We start from the raw sequence: 16,189 nt of genomic DNA, 5'->3' as shown, positions 1-16,189 counted from the left end.
TGCCGACACCTCTATACTAAAATGATGGGCGATCACTGTCCCTCACCAGGACCTCCTATACTAAAATGATGGGTGATCTCGCCGACACCCCTATACTAAAATGATGGGCGATCACTGGCTATCGCCTACACCTCTATACTAAAATGATGGGCGATCACTGGTTATTGCCGACACCTATACTAAAATGATGGGCGATCACTGGCCCTCACCAACACCCCCTATACTAAAATGATGGGCGATCACTGGCTATCGCCGACACCTCTATACTAAAATGATAGGCAATCCCTGGCTATCGCCGACACCTCTATACTAAAATGATGGGCGATCACTGGATATTGCCAACATCTCTATACTAAAATGACGGGTGATCACTGGCATCTCCAGCACCACTTTACTAAAATGATGGTCGATCACTGGTGATCGCAGACACCTCTATGCTAAAATGATAGGCAATCCCTGGCTATCGCCGACACCTCTATATTAAAATGATAGGCAATTCCTGGTTATTACCGACACCTCTATCTAAAATGATGGGCGATCACTGGCATCTCCAGCACCACTTTACTAAAATGATGGGTTATTACTGGCTATCGCAGACACCTCCTATATACTAAAATAATGGGCAATCACCGTATATTAAAATGATGGGCAATCGATGGCTATCGCCGACACCTCTGTTTAAAATGATGGGCAATTGATGGCTATCGCCGATACCTCTATGTTAAAATGATGGGCGCTCACTGGCTATCGCCGACACCTCTATACTAAAATGATGGGCGATCACTGGTTATTGCCGACACCTATACTAAAATGATGGGCGATCACTGGCCCTCACCAACACCCCCTATACTAAAATGATGGGCGATAACTGGCTATCGCCGACACCTCTATACTAAAATGATGGGCGATCACTGGCATCTCCAGCACCACTTTACTAAAATGATGGTCGACACCTCTATGCTAAAATGATAGGCAATCCCTGGCTATCGCCGACACCTCTATATTAAAATGATAGGCAATTCCTGGTTATTACCGACACCTCTATCTAAAATGATGGGCGATCACTGGCATCTCCAGCACCACTTTACTAAAATGATGGGTTATTACTGGCTATCGCAGACCCCTCCTATATACTAAAATAATGGGCAATCACTGTATATTAAAATGATGGGCAATTGATGGCTATCGCCGATACCTCTATGCTGAAATGATGGGCGCTCACTGGCTATCGCCGACACTTCTATACTAAAATGATAGGCAATCACTGGCTATCGTCGACACCTCTATATACTAAGATGATGGGCAATTGCTGGCTATTGTCAACACCTCTATACTAAAATGATGGGCGACCACTGGCTATCGCCGACACCTCTATATAGTAAGATGATGGCCGATCGCTGGCTATTGCCAACACCTCTATACTAAAATGATGGGCGATCACTACTGGCCCTCGCCGACACCTCTATATACTAAAATGATGGGCGATCACCGACACCTCTATACTAAAATGATGGGCGATCACTGGCTATCGCCGACACCACCTATATACTAAAATGATGGCCGATCACCGACACCTCTATACTAAAATGATGGGCGATCACTGGCTATCGCCGACACCTCTATATACTAAAATGATGGGCGATCACCGACACCTCTATACTAAAACAATGGGCGATCGCTGGCTATTGCCGACACCTCTATACGAAAATTAGTGATTACCAGCCATCACAGGACATCACCGTCAGCACTTTACTAAAATTATGAGTGAACACCGGCTTTCTAAACCAAAACTATGTAATGTGAAGGCCTACACAAAAAAGTCTCTTCAATTTGTATCCAATCAGATTGTATCATGCATGGGAAGCTTTAGACCGCTACCATTGGGTTCTGTTTGTGCGGAGACACAACATCAGTAAGTAGACTGGAACTAGCATGTGGAGACACCTCCTCCGTGTTCTCTGTAGTCTTACGGAATGCTGTGTTTCTTCTGAAGTCTTTAGGGCGAGGCAGCGAGCAGCAGGTACAATTATCTGTGCTGCCCTAAGGAAAGGGCGTACCGTCCTGTTCATGCAAGTTTTACAGGTTTGAGCTGGTGGTGAACTTGTGTCAATATCGGAGGAAATGCCTGCCGCACAGCTGCTGTCCTGGCGCTCTGTTTTCAAAAAACGCATATTAAACTGTGTAGTAAAAACATGTTATGAGGTTACATGTAGGTGTAGTATGTAGAAATGGTCACACAGGTGCTCAGCGTTTGCTGCTTTGCACACAAGTACACTGGGTTTCACCCAGGCTGTCCCATGTTGTATGTATAGCTTATAGGCATGGTCTACAATTGATGGTCTATTAAATGGTCTACATTGCACCACCTCTTCCAGCCTGAACCGGTGATACAAGGCAGGATGGATCCATGCATTCATGTTTATGCCAAATTCTGACCCTACCATCTGAATGTCACAGCTGAAATTGAGACTCATCAGACCAGGCAACTATTGTCCAATTTTGGTGAGCCTGTGCGAGTTGTAGCCTCAGTTTCCTGTTCTTGACAGGAGTGGCACCCGGTGTGGTCTTCTGCTGGCTGTAACCATCTGCTTCAAGGTTCGATGTGTTGGGTGTTCAGAGATGGTATTCTGCATACTTTGGTTGTAACGAGTGGTTGTTTGAGTTACTGTTGCCTTTCTGTCATCTTGAACCAGTCTGCCCATTATCCCCTGACATCAACAAGGTATTTTGTCCTCACAACTGCCGCTCACTGGATATTTTCTCTTTTTTTTCCCCCACCATTCTCTGTAAACCCGAGAGATGGTTGTGTGTGAAAATCCCAGTAGATCAGCAGTTTTTGAAATACTCAGACCAGCCTGTCTGCACCAACAACCATGCCACGTTCAAAGTCCCTTAAATCCCCATTCTGATGCCCACCACGTCTAGATGCCTAAATGCATTGAGTTGCTGCCATGTGATTGGCTGATTAGCAATTTGTGTTACCAAGCAATTGAACACGTGTAACTAATAAAGTGGCCAGTGAGTGTGTGTATATATAATATACACACACACTATAAATGCATGTTTTTTTAATACAGTATATCTTATCTTCTATATTTTACAGAGGGAATGTATTTCAGTCCACGTTGGCCAAGCTGGCGTCCAGATGGGCAATACCTGCTGGGAGCTGTACTGCTTAGAACATGGCATCCAGCCGGATGGACAGATGCCCAGTGATAAAAACATCGGAGGAGGAGACGATTCCTTCACTACGTTCTTCAGTGACACCGGGGCTGGAAAATACGTTCCTCGCGCTATCTTTGTAGACCTGGAGCCCACTGTGATTGGTGCATATGTCATTTATTCTATGTTGCTGGAACATTGCTGCTTGTTCTATTACCCCTTTTTGCCCAACATGGTGCTTTCATGGGGTGAATTCCTCTCCATCCTGTCACACCCATAAGGCGTCAACCGAACAGGAAGTTAGGTAAAATACCCCAGCGGGGACACAGACATCAGTTATTTTAATAGGTTGCACATCATGAGCAGCTCCTAACTGCCAGAAAAAAAAAAAAAGCCTTTTAAATGGTTCTTTAATTCCAGCCTGCCCTTCCCTGTCCTGCAAAGGGATTCTGTTGTTGGAAAGTCTTTGCCAGCACAGGTTGGCAAGTGTGACAACGGCTTTAAGTAGGAGTACAGGTTCTCTTTAAACTTCATCACCAGAAAAGTCTTTTGTTATCAGTGCACGCATAATGACCAAGTTATAATTTAATCTATGGATTGCATTATGTTTTGCACCCCATTGTGCAGCAGAGAAAAGCCAAGGCAATCTCTTTTGTTATTATGCCAAGTAAATTACAATACAACAAAGACAACCCAGGCACAGCACAGTAAAAACAAGAAATGAGTATGTCTTTTTATAAAGCAACACCGCATGTGAAAAAAAAAAAAAAAAATAACTTTATCTATTGAACAGCAAGAATGTGTATTCATTATGTAGGTGTCACTGCAAATCAGCATTTTCCAGTTTTTCAGTATACAGTACAATACTCTGCAGCCTTGTGTGAGTGTGACCTCATTCTTCTATTACATTCCAGATGAGGTGCGGACTGGTATATACAGACAACTCTTCCATCCAGAACAGCTCATCAGTGGCAAAGAAGATGCTGCCAATAATTATGCCCGAGGTCACTACACCATTGGCAAGGAGATCATTGACCCTGTCCTGGACAGAATCCGCAAGCTGGTATGTCCTTTTATTTTTTATTTTTTTGTATGTCCTCTGCAGGTTTAGTCTTGATTCCTTTAGTCCAGGAGTCCCCAAACTTTCTGAACAAAGGGCCAATTTACTGTCCTTCAGACTTTAGTGTTGGTGTCAGTGGGAGGAATAGTGCCCCATGGTTGGCGTCAGTAGGAGGAATAGTGCCCCATGGTTGGCGTCGGTGGGAGCAATAGTGCCCCATGGTTGGCGTCGGTGGGAGCAATAGTGCCCCATGGTTGGCGTCGGTGGGAGCAATAGTGCCCCATGGTTGGAGTCAGTAGGAGGAATAGTGCTCCACAGTTGGTGTCAGTAGGAGGAATAGTGCCCCGGCGTTGTGGGAGGAATAGTGCTCCATGGTTGGAGTCAGTGGGAGGAATAGTGCTCCATGGTTGGCATCAGTGGAAAGGAATAGTGCTCCATGGTTGGCGTCGGTGGGAGGAATAGTGCCCCATGGTTGGCATCAGTGGGAGGAATAGTGCCCCATGGTTGGCGTCGGTGGGAGGAATAGTCCCCCATGGTTGGCATCAGTGGGAGAAATAGTTCCCCATGGTTGGCGTCGGTGGGAGGAATAGTCCCCCATGCTTGGCGTCGGTGGGAGGAATAGTCCCCCATGGTTGGCGTCGGTGGGAGGAATAGTCCCCCATGGTTGGCATCAGTGGGAGGAATAGTCCCCCACGGTTGGCGTCGGTGGGAGGAATAGTCCCCCACGGTTGGCATCGGTGGGAGGAATAGTCCCCCACGGTTGGCGTCGGTGGGAGGAATAGTCCCCCACGGTTGGCGTCGGTGGGAGGAATAGTCCCCCACGGTTGGCGTCGGTGGGAGGAATAGTCCCCCACGGTTGGCGTCGGTGGGAGGAGTAGTCCCCCACGGTTGGCGTCGGTGGGAGGAGTAGTCCCCCACGGTTGGCGTCGGTGGGAGGAGTAGTCCCCCACGGTTGGCGTCGGTGGGAGGAGTAGTGCCCCACGGTTGGCGTCGGGGGGGGAGGAGTAGTGCCCCACGGTTGGCGTCGGGGGGGGAGGAGTAGTGCCCCACGGTTGGCGTCGGGGGGGAGGAGTAGTGCCCCACGGTTGGCGTCGGGGGGGGGGGGGGAGGAGTAGTGCCCCACGGTTGGCGTCGGTGGGGGGGGGGGGAGGAGTAGTGCCCCACGGTTGGCGTCGGTGGGAGGAGTAGTGCCCCACGGTTGGCGTCGGTGGGAGGAGTAGTGCCCCACGGTTGGCGTCGGGGGGAGGAGTAGTGCCCCACGGTTGGCGTCGGTGGGAGGCGTAGTGCCCCGTCTGAAGGTGGTTAGTGGGAGGAATAGCGTCTTGTATTAGTGGGAGCAAACGTGCCCCAAGGGCCAGATAAAGGCAAGCAAAGGGCCACATCTGGCCACCATTGCTTTAGTCTTTTGCGGGTGGGGTGACAAAAGTATGCAATGTTTTAAAGTGAACCTAACTTAGCCTGAAATGTTTTTCCAAGGTGTGCTTGATTGTAGGCACCATGTGGTGTCTTCAGGCCTTGCACTGTAAATGTGGTCTGAACTTAGGCTTTGGTCAGGACTTAATGCCTAGATTGAGGCCATCAGCCTCTAGAGCTGAACTCCACATCTTTCATTTAACTGTCAAATACCAGACCACCTGTGGGCAAATAAAACTTCCCATTTAAAAGCTAAAAAACAGAAGGTGGGGCTTAGTCTTCCCTTTGGGCAGAAGTTGAAGGGATTGTAGGTTTTCTATGCATTAAGATAAAAAAAAAAAATAAAACCCCTCATACTTTCCTTAGCCCCAGCATTATCCAGCGCTGTTGCAGGAGTGTCTCAGCTGCCCAGGACTCCCCTTCCTCATTGGCTAAGACAGCAGCGTAGTGCGTTTTGGCTCCCACTGCTGTCAGTCAAACTCGGTCAGCCAATCATGAGAGAGGGGGTGGGGCCAGGTTACAGCTCCATGTCTGAATGAACACCAAGAGCTGTGACTTGGCTCGGGTACCCCCACAGCAAGCTGCTTGGTGTGGGGGCACTCAACAGGAGGGAGGGGCCAGGAGAGCCGAAGAGGAGAAGCCGGGCCAGTCTGTGCAAAACCATTACACAGAGCAGGTAAGTATAACAAGTTTTAGGCCAATTAATTATTATTTTTTTTTTTTTTAACAAGTAAACTGTCAAATAGCAAATCTGCCAAAATATCACCCACATAACTTTTTTTGTTTTTCATAATGATTTGTTGCTCATAGGTTAGTACTGACACCAGTTTGAGAGAAAAAAGTTGTGTAACCCACATAAAATTTTGGTAAAATTTTCTTATTCGTTGTTTGTTTTCTATTTCAGGCGGATCAATGCACAGGTTTGCAAGGATTCTTGGTCTTCCACAGTTTTGGTGGTGGCACTGGGTCTGGCTTCACCTCCCTCTTGATGGAACGTCTGTCTGTTGACTATGGAAAGAAGTCCAAGCTGGAATTCTCCATCTACCCAGCTCCTCAGATCTCCACAGCTGTGGTTGAGCCCTACAACGCCATCCTCACCACCCACACTACCCTGGAGCACTCAGACTGTGCTTTCATGGTGGACAACGAAGCCATTTATGACATCTGCCGCAGAAACCTGGACATTGAGCGCCCAAGCTACACCAATCTGAACCGGTTGATCAGTCAGATTGTGTCTTCCATCACCGCCTCCCTCAGATTTGATGGAGCTCTGAATGTGGACTTGACTGAGTTCCAGACCAACTTGGTGCCCTACCCCCGTATTCACTTCCCCCTGGCCACCTATGCCCCTGTAATCTCTGCAGAGAGAGCTTACCATGAGCAGCTTTCTGTGTCGGAGATCACCAATTCCTGCTTTGAGCCAGCCAACCAAATGGTGAAATGTGACCCCAGACATGGTAAATACATGGCTTGCTGCCTGCTGTACCGTGGTGATGTGGTGCCAAAGGATGTCAACGCTGCCATTGCTGCCATCAAGACCAAGCGCTCCATCCAGTTTGTGGACTGGTGTCCAACTGGGTTCAAGGTTGGTATCAACTACCAGCCACCAACTGCAGTTCCTGGTGGAGATCTGGCAAAGGTGCAGCGTGCCGTGTGCATGTTGAGCAACACCACAGCCATTGCTGAGGCCTGGGCTCGCCTGGACCACAAGTTTGATCTGATGTATGCCAAGCGTGCCTTTGTGCACTGGTATGTGGGTGAGGGTATGGAGGAAGGAGAGTTTTCTGAGGCTCGTGAGGACATGGCCGCCCTGGAGAAGGATTACGAAGAGGTTGGGTTAGACTCTTATGAAGATGAGGAAGAAGGAGAGGAATGAAGTGTGTTTATATTGTTGAAATCTTAAGGTGCAATTCCCCTGTCCGTCGCTTTGCAACAATAAAGATTTAAGCTCAAACTTTTTGCTATGGTTTATTACTTTTTTACTTTTCGTAAACCTAAATACCGTAATGCTGGAGAATCTTCACAGTATCCGACTACTAGCAAAACCTTGCTCAAGGTGGAACCAACCAAGGTAAGGGAGTTTAATGTCAAGGTTTATTTTTGTATCATTTCTTTCCACTCACACTGGAGGGTATATGGTGATTTGCATCGAGGATTACAAATGTCCACTTAGGTTTTGGTGGCAGCCTTGATGGGAAAATTACCCATTACAAATCTAATGCAGTCATGCCACTTTTTTTTAGATGTGTATGTACATTCTATGACAAACAGAATGTAGACACCCCTCAAAATTGAGTTCAGGGGTTTCTAGGGAAGGGTGATGTTAATACTACAGCATTCAAAGACATTTTAGACAATTGTGCATCTCCAACATGGTCAGAGTTTTTTAGGGAAGAATCAGATTTATTATTTTTAGTATGCACAACACCATCTACATAAAGACAAGGTTGGGTATGGAAGAACCTGTATTTCACAAAGAAAAGGAGGGGGCACCAGCTAAGTGAAGCAATAGTAACATCTACTTTATTAGAATACAATTGGCAGCTCCCCTCTGTGGAAGGCTTGGGAACGCTGAAAACCAGGACTGTAAATGTCTGTGGCCACCCTGGAACACACAGGGGCGCAGATGTGGGTTGTCCTGTGGGCGTGACTACGGATTTCAAAGTTTCCTGCTCCTTTCTGAGGTGTTCGGCGTTCCCAAGCCCTCCAAGCAGAACCTTGCAACTGCACCAAGTGGGAGGAGACCGGAGTGGGAAAGTGGTGTTCTAGTGGAGATATGCCTGTGATCATTTTACCCAGTGAGCTGCCAACTGTATTCTAATAAAGTGGATGTTTCGAATGCTACACTTAGCTGGCACCCCCCTCCTTTCCTTTTTGTGTATTAAAGGTTGCTTTCAATTCTGGGGTGGCTGCCATAAGTGAGCTCTTGTAAATCCTCACAGGAATTTTTATTCATGCTGGACTTTTTTGGGCTTGTACTGCTTGTCCCATTAGCACTATTTACCCTTTGTTGTCTTTGAATTTGTATTTCTCCTACCTATTAAAGTCCATTTTAATAATTAATAACTACTAGATCTATCTTAAGCTAGCCTTTAAATGTTTTGATTTCTCTCGTTCTGTCCAGGGGCTAAACGAAAGAAAATCAACAGCATGGAGGGGGGAAACTTCCACTGGCAGCTATTGTATTCAGACAGACACAACGCCTGCCTGAATAACTTTTCACTTGTGTTGCGCCGGGTGGTGCTGACAGGGCCACCCATGGCTTGAATTTCGAACCATATAGCAGGAATCGCCCAAAATGTGGGCCGTATATAACCACACCGTGACATGAGGCAATGCAGGTTGTATACATTGTTGTGCTGCAGTGCCATTCTTTCTAAAAGGCACTCCAACAGATAGCATTGGATCACACCTCAATGCATAGTAATGCACTACGTACATTTTATTTTGTACATTTTATATTGTACCATATTGTGGTACAGTTTGTTAAAAAAAAAAAAAAATGTACATGAGGGCGTGACCAGATGTAGAGCAGAGAAGACTCCCAGAGGGAGACTTCCTGAAATCCTACTACAGAATCATTATCCTGTGCTTGCCCTCTGGCTGAATTCCCCCTTCCCAAGAACCCGACCTTGCTGCAACATCTGCGGTGCATCCATCCATGCTGTCTATAAAGCACCCCCACACCTGCACCTGGGGAAAAAGGCTCCCAGAGCTCCGGTTGCATGTTTCCGACGCCATCTTGGCCGGAAGGCTGCATGCGCTGCTGGCGAGTTAGACATTGAGGGCAGTTGGGTGCACTCTGCAGCAGCTCAGGAACATGCTGCCAGGAGGCACTGCTCTCATCCTGTCAGCCATCGAACACCGTAAATCCTCGTTGCTCACCCGCATCGATGAGCTCGCAAAAGAATGCAACCTGAGCAGAGCCAACTTGGACGAGATTAGAGGCCACCTCACGGAGACTGAGTCTCGTATCTCCTCTATTGAAGATGTCCCTAGCCACCATACCCAGCACATGGAATGCCTAGAATCATGGAGTGCACAGTCCAACTACTCCCCCCGTTAAATCCGATGATGCTAAAAATCGCCTTCAGCACAACTGTTATAGTGCCAGAGGGCTTCAAAGGGGAGAATCCTGCCGATTTCGGAGCCATTTTTCAAAGATCTTCTGGGTCTGACATCGGTCTCTCTGCAACATGTTGTTGAGTGCACCCCTTGGGTCCTGGCAAGGTTCCTAAACTATCGGGACCACATCCCGAGTGAGGCGAAAAAATATCCTCTTGCCTGAAAACACCAAGATACTTCTCTTCCCAGACTTCTTAGTCGAACTCCAGAGGAAATGTAAGTCCTTCTAGGACATCCGTAGATGCCTTTAGAGAAAGGAATGCCATACAGCATGCTATATCTCAGCCGTATGAGGGTTCCCCATGCTGGTCAGGTTAAATTCTTCGACTCCGTGGAGGACGCAGATGCCTGGCTTTCCACCTCGCGGTAAGATCGTATCCTGCTGGTTGTAATGATGGTGGACTGGAACCCTGTTGTCACATCACCTGTTTGAATTGGAGGCTGCTGCTGGGTGTATGACTGTTTTTTATTTTTCCACATTGTTGGGGGCACAGATTTCATCTACGTACGCCATTGTTTGATAGTTTTATAATCCTTGGGTGCTCCTTGTGAAGTACCCAACGTTTCTTTCCCAATCCTGGACCCTTAACATAGGCTTGAGGCCTGGAATCTTGACCAACTATGTGTATATCTTCTTGCCAGAGGGAAATCAGAATTAAATGAGCCCCCCCCCCCCCCCCCACCCGAGTCTGTCTTCATCTGCAAAGGCCTGTGTTTGCTTTTTCCCCTCTCTACTGTGCTACATGTTGCACTGTTACCTCTCTGAATCTACGGACTTTCTTTTTCTGTTACAGGGATAAGATTGACCTGCACAGTTTAAGCTATGCCAGTTAAGTTGGGTGTTTTTTCTTGCTACTCATTGGACTGCCTTCTCCTTCTCTTCAGGCCATGGGCCCCCTCTCATCCCTTGTACTGAAGCCATACATTGTTGATCTCCTTAGGATACCACCCAACCATAGGTATTCCATGTGGTTTGGTCGGCCCTCTCTCTGTTTCACTCCTATAGATTAATTTAATTTTCCTTGTACTCTCTAATATGGCGCTTAAGTTGCTTTCCTGGCATGTCTGGGGCCTAAATGACCTGTTCGAGGTCCCTCATGTTCTAATTCCTTTATTCCCATAAACCACTTGTACAGTTTGTCCAAGAAACTCACTTGACTGGTAGTAAAATATTGGCCCTTCTCAAACATTGGGTGAGACAGTCCTTCCACACCACATATTCTAATTACACCAGGGTATCTATTCTTGTACACACATCCTTGCTATGTAAGGTGGAACATGTTCTTACTGACCCTAAGGGTCAATTTATTGTTTCTGCTCCTGTAAATTGGTTTGCAATTATTTGCCTTAGTTAATGTGTATGTCCCCCCTCCCTTTACTCCCACTATTCTGAACATGGTATATGAACAAACTTTCTCCCTTTCCATAATTCCAGATTAATTATAGCTATGGATTTTAACAACCTACTAGATGGGGCGCTAGATACAACTGTAATTCCACCAGACTCCCTGATCCAGACCTGACTCATTGGGCCTGGGCTCTCAAACTCCCAAAGATCTGGTGGTGGAAGCCTTCCCAGAATAAATGCATCTTGCACCTCTCTGCTGCCCATAGTTACGGCTCCAGGATAGACCTCGCTTCTTGCACCACTTCCACTCCTTCTGTCATCTCGGTGGCAGCGTATCTGCCGGCAGGGGTCTTGGATCATTCTCCACTAGAGGTTGTCCTGCAGCTGGATGGGGGTGGAGAGGGAGGTTGCTGGTTTAATACCTGCTGGCTCCGGCATAGTAAAGTGGAGGAAGTTATGAATGGGAAAATTTTCCCAGTATTGGGACCTAAATGAAAATACAGCAGCCCCTCTTGGTGACCTGAGAGGCCTTCAAGGCCACTACATTTCAGCTATTAAAGAGGCCAGGGCCGAATACGGTTCCCAGTTGGTTGGGCTGGAGTCAGGTGCTGGATGCTAATTTGCAGCAGACCTTTCCCCAGAGGCGTATGCATCTCTTGCCCAGGCCAGGAGAGCTTTATCCATGCATTATACTTAATCGACTTACCATGAATGTCAAGCTTATGAGGGCCAGACTTTCGGTCTAGGGACAAAAACGGGAGGCTTCTGGCCAAACTGGTGGCTGACCCTAAATTCCAAACAGTAGTTCCTCTTATTCATACGACAGGGGGAGAAACCTCCTCCAATCCTGCTATTGCTCAATTTCAGGAATTTCTGGTCATTATTATACCTCTTTGTATTGTATGGTCCCCCCACCCCCAAGCTATCTTTGCCCTTACTAACAGCAGTGCATGTCTCTGTTGGGCGCTGCTATGTCAGTGAAGGATATTGAGGTGGCAATTCACTCTCTTCCCCCTTCAAAAAAAAAAAAAAAACCCTGATCCCGATGGTCTTCTGAGAGAATGGTGTATAAATTGTATGTCTCTGAGCTCCTACCACGTCTCCAGTAGTTGTAGGCTGCTTGCCTGAAGGAAAGTTGCTTGTCCACCTCCATGTTTCAAACCTATATACTTTTAATACCTAAACCCAGCAAAGATAGCACCCACTGCTCCGCATATTGGCCCATATCTCTCCTCAATTATGATTTGAAAAATCTTACGCTGTCAAATTGGTCACGGTTCTTCCGTCCCTAGTTAATCTAGACCAAACCGGCTTCAGGCCTGTGTAAATACACGGATGTCAATCTCCGCAGGGTCTATACCCTGCAAATTCCACCTGATAAACAAGAGGGTGTTTATAGCGTTAGACCTCGAACAGGCCTTTGATTCAGTGGCCTGGCCCTATGTGTCGGTGGTCCTCGAGGAATTTGGCTTCGGCCCAGTTTTTCACAAATGGATTAGTATTTTATACCAAAGACCAGTAGCCCCAATACAATTTGGTGGGAATCTGTCTCCTTCCTTCCCTATTGAATTCACGACAAGACCAGACTGCCTCCTTTCCCCAGCACTGTTTGCCCTTATGGTTGAATTCATTGCCACAGCTATCCCACTTCCCGGTGCCGTCCAGGGTGTATCCATTGAGGAGAAATTGGCCCTGTATGCCGATCTCATGCTCTTCTTCTGGGATCTGGGCCCTTCGCTCTGGGTGTTTGTAGGAGCTCCTTTCTCACTACACCAGCCTCTCAGGGCTGAAAGCTATTTTAGAGAAATCCCTTATCTTTCCCAATGGACTTTGGCGCCCTTGGGGCAATCGTTCCATCTCTCTTTCTTTTTACAATGGGCGGACACCATCCAATATCTAGGATTACACATTCCCCCCCAGGATTCAGGAATTTTACAAACTTAACTTGCACCCTCTCCTACAAGTTTTTAAAACCAAATTGAAGTCCTGGAGTAATTTTGCCTTTATCCCAAATTCGTAGGATTAATCGGCTAAAAATGAAACTACTCTACTCCTCACTGTATGTCGTATGCCATTCTCAGGTATGTATACCAAAATCTCTTTTTAAATGTTTCAACTCGCACATCACCAGCTTCCTTTTGGGGATCCTGTCCACCTAGATTTTGACTATCTCTACTCCAAAGACCCTGGAATCAGGTCGGACTGGTCTGTCCAGATTACTACCTCTATTTCCTAGTTACAATGCTTTCCCATGCTCCTAATTTGTTAATATCAGATGAGACCAACTCTGCGGCAGTCCTTGAAGCCCTCTTATGACTTCAGTGAAAACGATTATTCAGGCCTAGACCCGTGTAACCCTTCCTATTGTGTCCTCCTCTAACAATTATTTTCCTAATACTCCCCTTTGGATGAACCCTGAATTCTTCTCTGTTCCAGGCCCTCTTGGCTGCTGGTGGTGTGTGTTATTTGGTCCACATCTGTGAGAATGGCATTTTGAAGACCTTTGATTCCCTAAAACAGTTTAACTTGCCCAATTCCGGTTTCTTCTGTTTCCCTCCAGCTCCGCCATGCCTTCTACTCGCAATTTGGCAGTTCTCCTTTGAATATACGACAATCTGATATAGAATATCTCCATCAGGATGACCCTTTCGAGACCCTCTCAAGAAATCCCTCTCCTCTATAAGGCCTTGCAACTGACTGTACATCACGGTTTCGCTAGAGGATCTCCTGGCTGGTGGAGCTGGACAACGAGGATTGGGAGGATGTACGGGAGTATCCCTTTGCTCAACTTGTATCTTCTAGAGATCAGTTGATCCAGTTCAAAATTCTCCATCGGTTTTATCAGACACCCCACAAATTACACAAGATCCGTCCAAACTGTCCTCCATATTGCTGGTGTTGCCGGCTGATTACTTCCATATGATCTGGTCCTGTCCATTTCCTTCAAAATTTTTGGTCGAGGGTTATACAGTTTTATTACACTGTTAGGAACAATCCCTATCCCATAAAAGGCTGTCTGCCTCCTTGGGCTGGTTGAGTCTTTGGTCCCCGTCAGAGCTGTCTGTACATTGTTGGAGCTATTATTTTAATGGCTCCAACAAAGAAAGCCACTGTTATTCAATGATGTCAGTAGTATTTGCTCCTACCATGGGGTTTTAGAAAGTGTTGGTGAACTCTGCTATACCCCTTCAAGGAGACCTATACCTGTACTGGCCACTTTATTAGATACACCTTGTTAATACCAGGTTGGACCCCCTTTTGCTTTCAGAACTGCCTTAATTCTTCATGGCATAGATTCAACAAGGTGTTGGAAACATTTCTCAGAGATTTTGGTCCATTTTGACATGATGGCATCATGCAATTTCTGCAGATTTGTCAGCTGCAATCTCCTGTTCTACCACATCCCAAAGGTGCTCTATTGGATTGAGACCTGGTGACTGGAGGCCATTGGAGTACAGTGACCTCATTGTCATGTTCAGGAAACCAGTCTGAGATGATTTGAGCTTTGTGACATGGTGCATTATCCTGCTGGAAGGAGCCATCAGAAGATGGGTACGCTGTAGTCATAAAGGGATGGACATGGTCAGCAACAATACTTATTTGAGTTACTGTTGCCTTTCTATCATCTTAAACCAGTTTGCCCATTCTCCTCTGACCTCAACTAGGCATGTTTGTCTACAAAACTGCCACTCACTGGATATTTTCTCCTTTTTTGGACCATTCTCCATAAACCCGAGAGATGGTTGTTTGAAAATCCCAGTAGATCATCAGTTTTTGAAATATTCAGACCAGCCCGTCTGACACCAACATCCATTAATGTTTAAGCTCAGTTGCAGTGTGTGAAACGCGTCTACCTGGACTGGTTGGTGTTTTGTCGTGCCACTTTGGAAATCACAATAAAGGCATTTGGAACTCCAGTGATGTGCGACCGTTTCTTCTTATCTTGATATTGTTCCCGAAGGCGAGCCAGCGCTAGCACTCGTGGAGGTTCCACCAGACTCGCTCATCTCACCTGGAGAAGCAGATCTTTCTTATCTTCATTCAACACCAACATCCATGCCAAGTTCAAAGTCCTTTAAATGCCTTTTTCTTCCTCATTCTGATGCTCGGTTTTACCTTCAGCAAGTTGTCTTCCCCTTGTCTAGATGCCAAAATGCATTGAGTTGCTCGCATGTGATTGACTGATTAGCAATTTGTGTTCCTAAGCAATAGAACAGGTGTACCTAATAAAGTGACTGGTGAGTGCATGTCCCAAGGCTGCTCAAAAAAAATTTCACAAAGTGGGGGACATCTGATTGGAATCAGACGCCACTAAGGTAGAACATGTCTCCGAGGCTACTACCAGTCTTCCTTAAAGACCAGCCTATATGTGGCCCTATAAATAGCCCCCTGCCTCTTATGGATCAATTGATCACTTCACGAGCCCATCAAGGACGTATCTACCATGAGGCAAACAAGGCTTTTGCCTGGGGCGGAGTCTGTACCGGGATGATCCTTTTTAGAGACAACAGTCGGCTCTCTTGTAGTAGCAGTTGGAGTAGCTTACTGGCCTCTCGACTGCTATTACAATCAGCGGGGCTGCCCCACCCCTCCCACAGCTCTCTGGCTCTCCTGTCCCACCAGGAGTCCCGAGCGACCAGCCGGCGTGTCCACCGGCTTGGCAGTCAGCCAAGCAAAGCCGGAATCCGCTTTACTCGGCTGTTCCTAACAGTAAAGTGGAAATGATGACATGACCTCCCTTCCAGTTTACTTGGGAACCATTGGTGCCAGTTTTTTTAAAAACGAAAGCATTCAGAAACATTGATCTTGATGTTATTAAATGCTTTTAAGTGTAGAGGAGGGATTTGGGGTCTTATAGACCCCAGCTCTCTCCATAAAGAGTACCGATCACTGCCTATTGCTGTAACAAGGATGTTTACGTTCCTTGTGACAGCAATAAAAGTGATTTTAAAAATAAAAAAAAAATTTTAAGCAACTGTGTAAAAATAAATGAAAAAAATAAAGTGCTCCTGTCGTCCTTTTTTTTTTTTTTTTTGCATGCAAAGGTGAACACGCATGTTGGTCCCGCATGCACACAAACA

General features: G+C 46.6%; 1 protein-coding gene across 1 annotated transcript; it reads left to right on the top strand.

The window, feature by feature from the left end:
* The first annotated feature begins 3,076 nt into the window (after window positions 1-3,076).
* On the top strand, window positions 3,077-7,589 carry LOC309558131 (tubulin alpha chain). Its single transcript, XM_082261130.1, has 3 exons — window positions 3,077-3,326; window positions 4,077-4,225; window positions 6,540-7,589. The coding sequence occupies exons 1-3, from the start codon at window positions 3,146-3,148 to the stop codon at window positions 7,509-7,511; spliced, it is 1,302 nt and encodes a 433-aa protein (XP_082117256.1). The 5' UTR covers window positions 3,077-3,145; the 3' UTR covers window positions 7,512-7,589.
* The last annotated feature ends 8,600 nt before the right edge of the window (window positions 7,590-16,189 follow it).

The sequence above is a fragment of the Pelophylax lessonae genome (genome assembly GCF_965119305.1).
Source record: "Pelophylax lessonae genome assembly, chromosome: 6".
Taxonomy (NCBI): domain Eukaryota; kingdom Metazoa; phylum Chordata; class Amphibia; order Anura; family Ranidae; genus Pelophylax; species Pelophylax lessonae.
The sequence above is the reverse complement of the archived record's forward strand: the minus strand, read 5'-3'. Positions and strand labels throughout refer to the sequence as shown.

Bases quoted from the DNA above. Each gene is read 5' to 3' on its own strand.
- LOC309558131 (XM_082261130.1), top strand. From the start codon at position 3,146: ATGGGCAATACCTGCTGGGAGCTGTACTGCTTAGAACATGGCATCCAG. The intron at 3,327-4,076 runs GTGCATATGTCA...ATTACATTCCAG, and splicing joins CCTGGAGCCCACTGTGATTG to ATGAGGTGCGGACTGGTATA. The intron at 4,226-6,539 runs GTATGTCCTTTT...TTTCTATTTCAG, and splicing joins TGGACAGAATCCGCAAGCTG to GCGGATCAATGCACAGGTTT.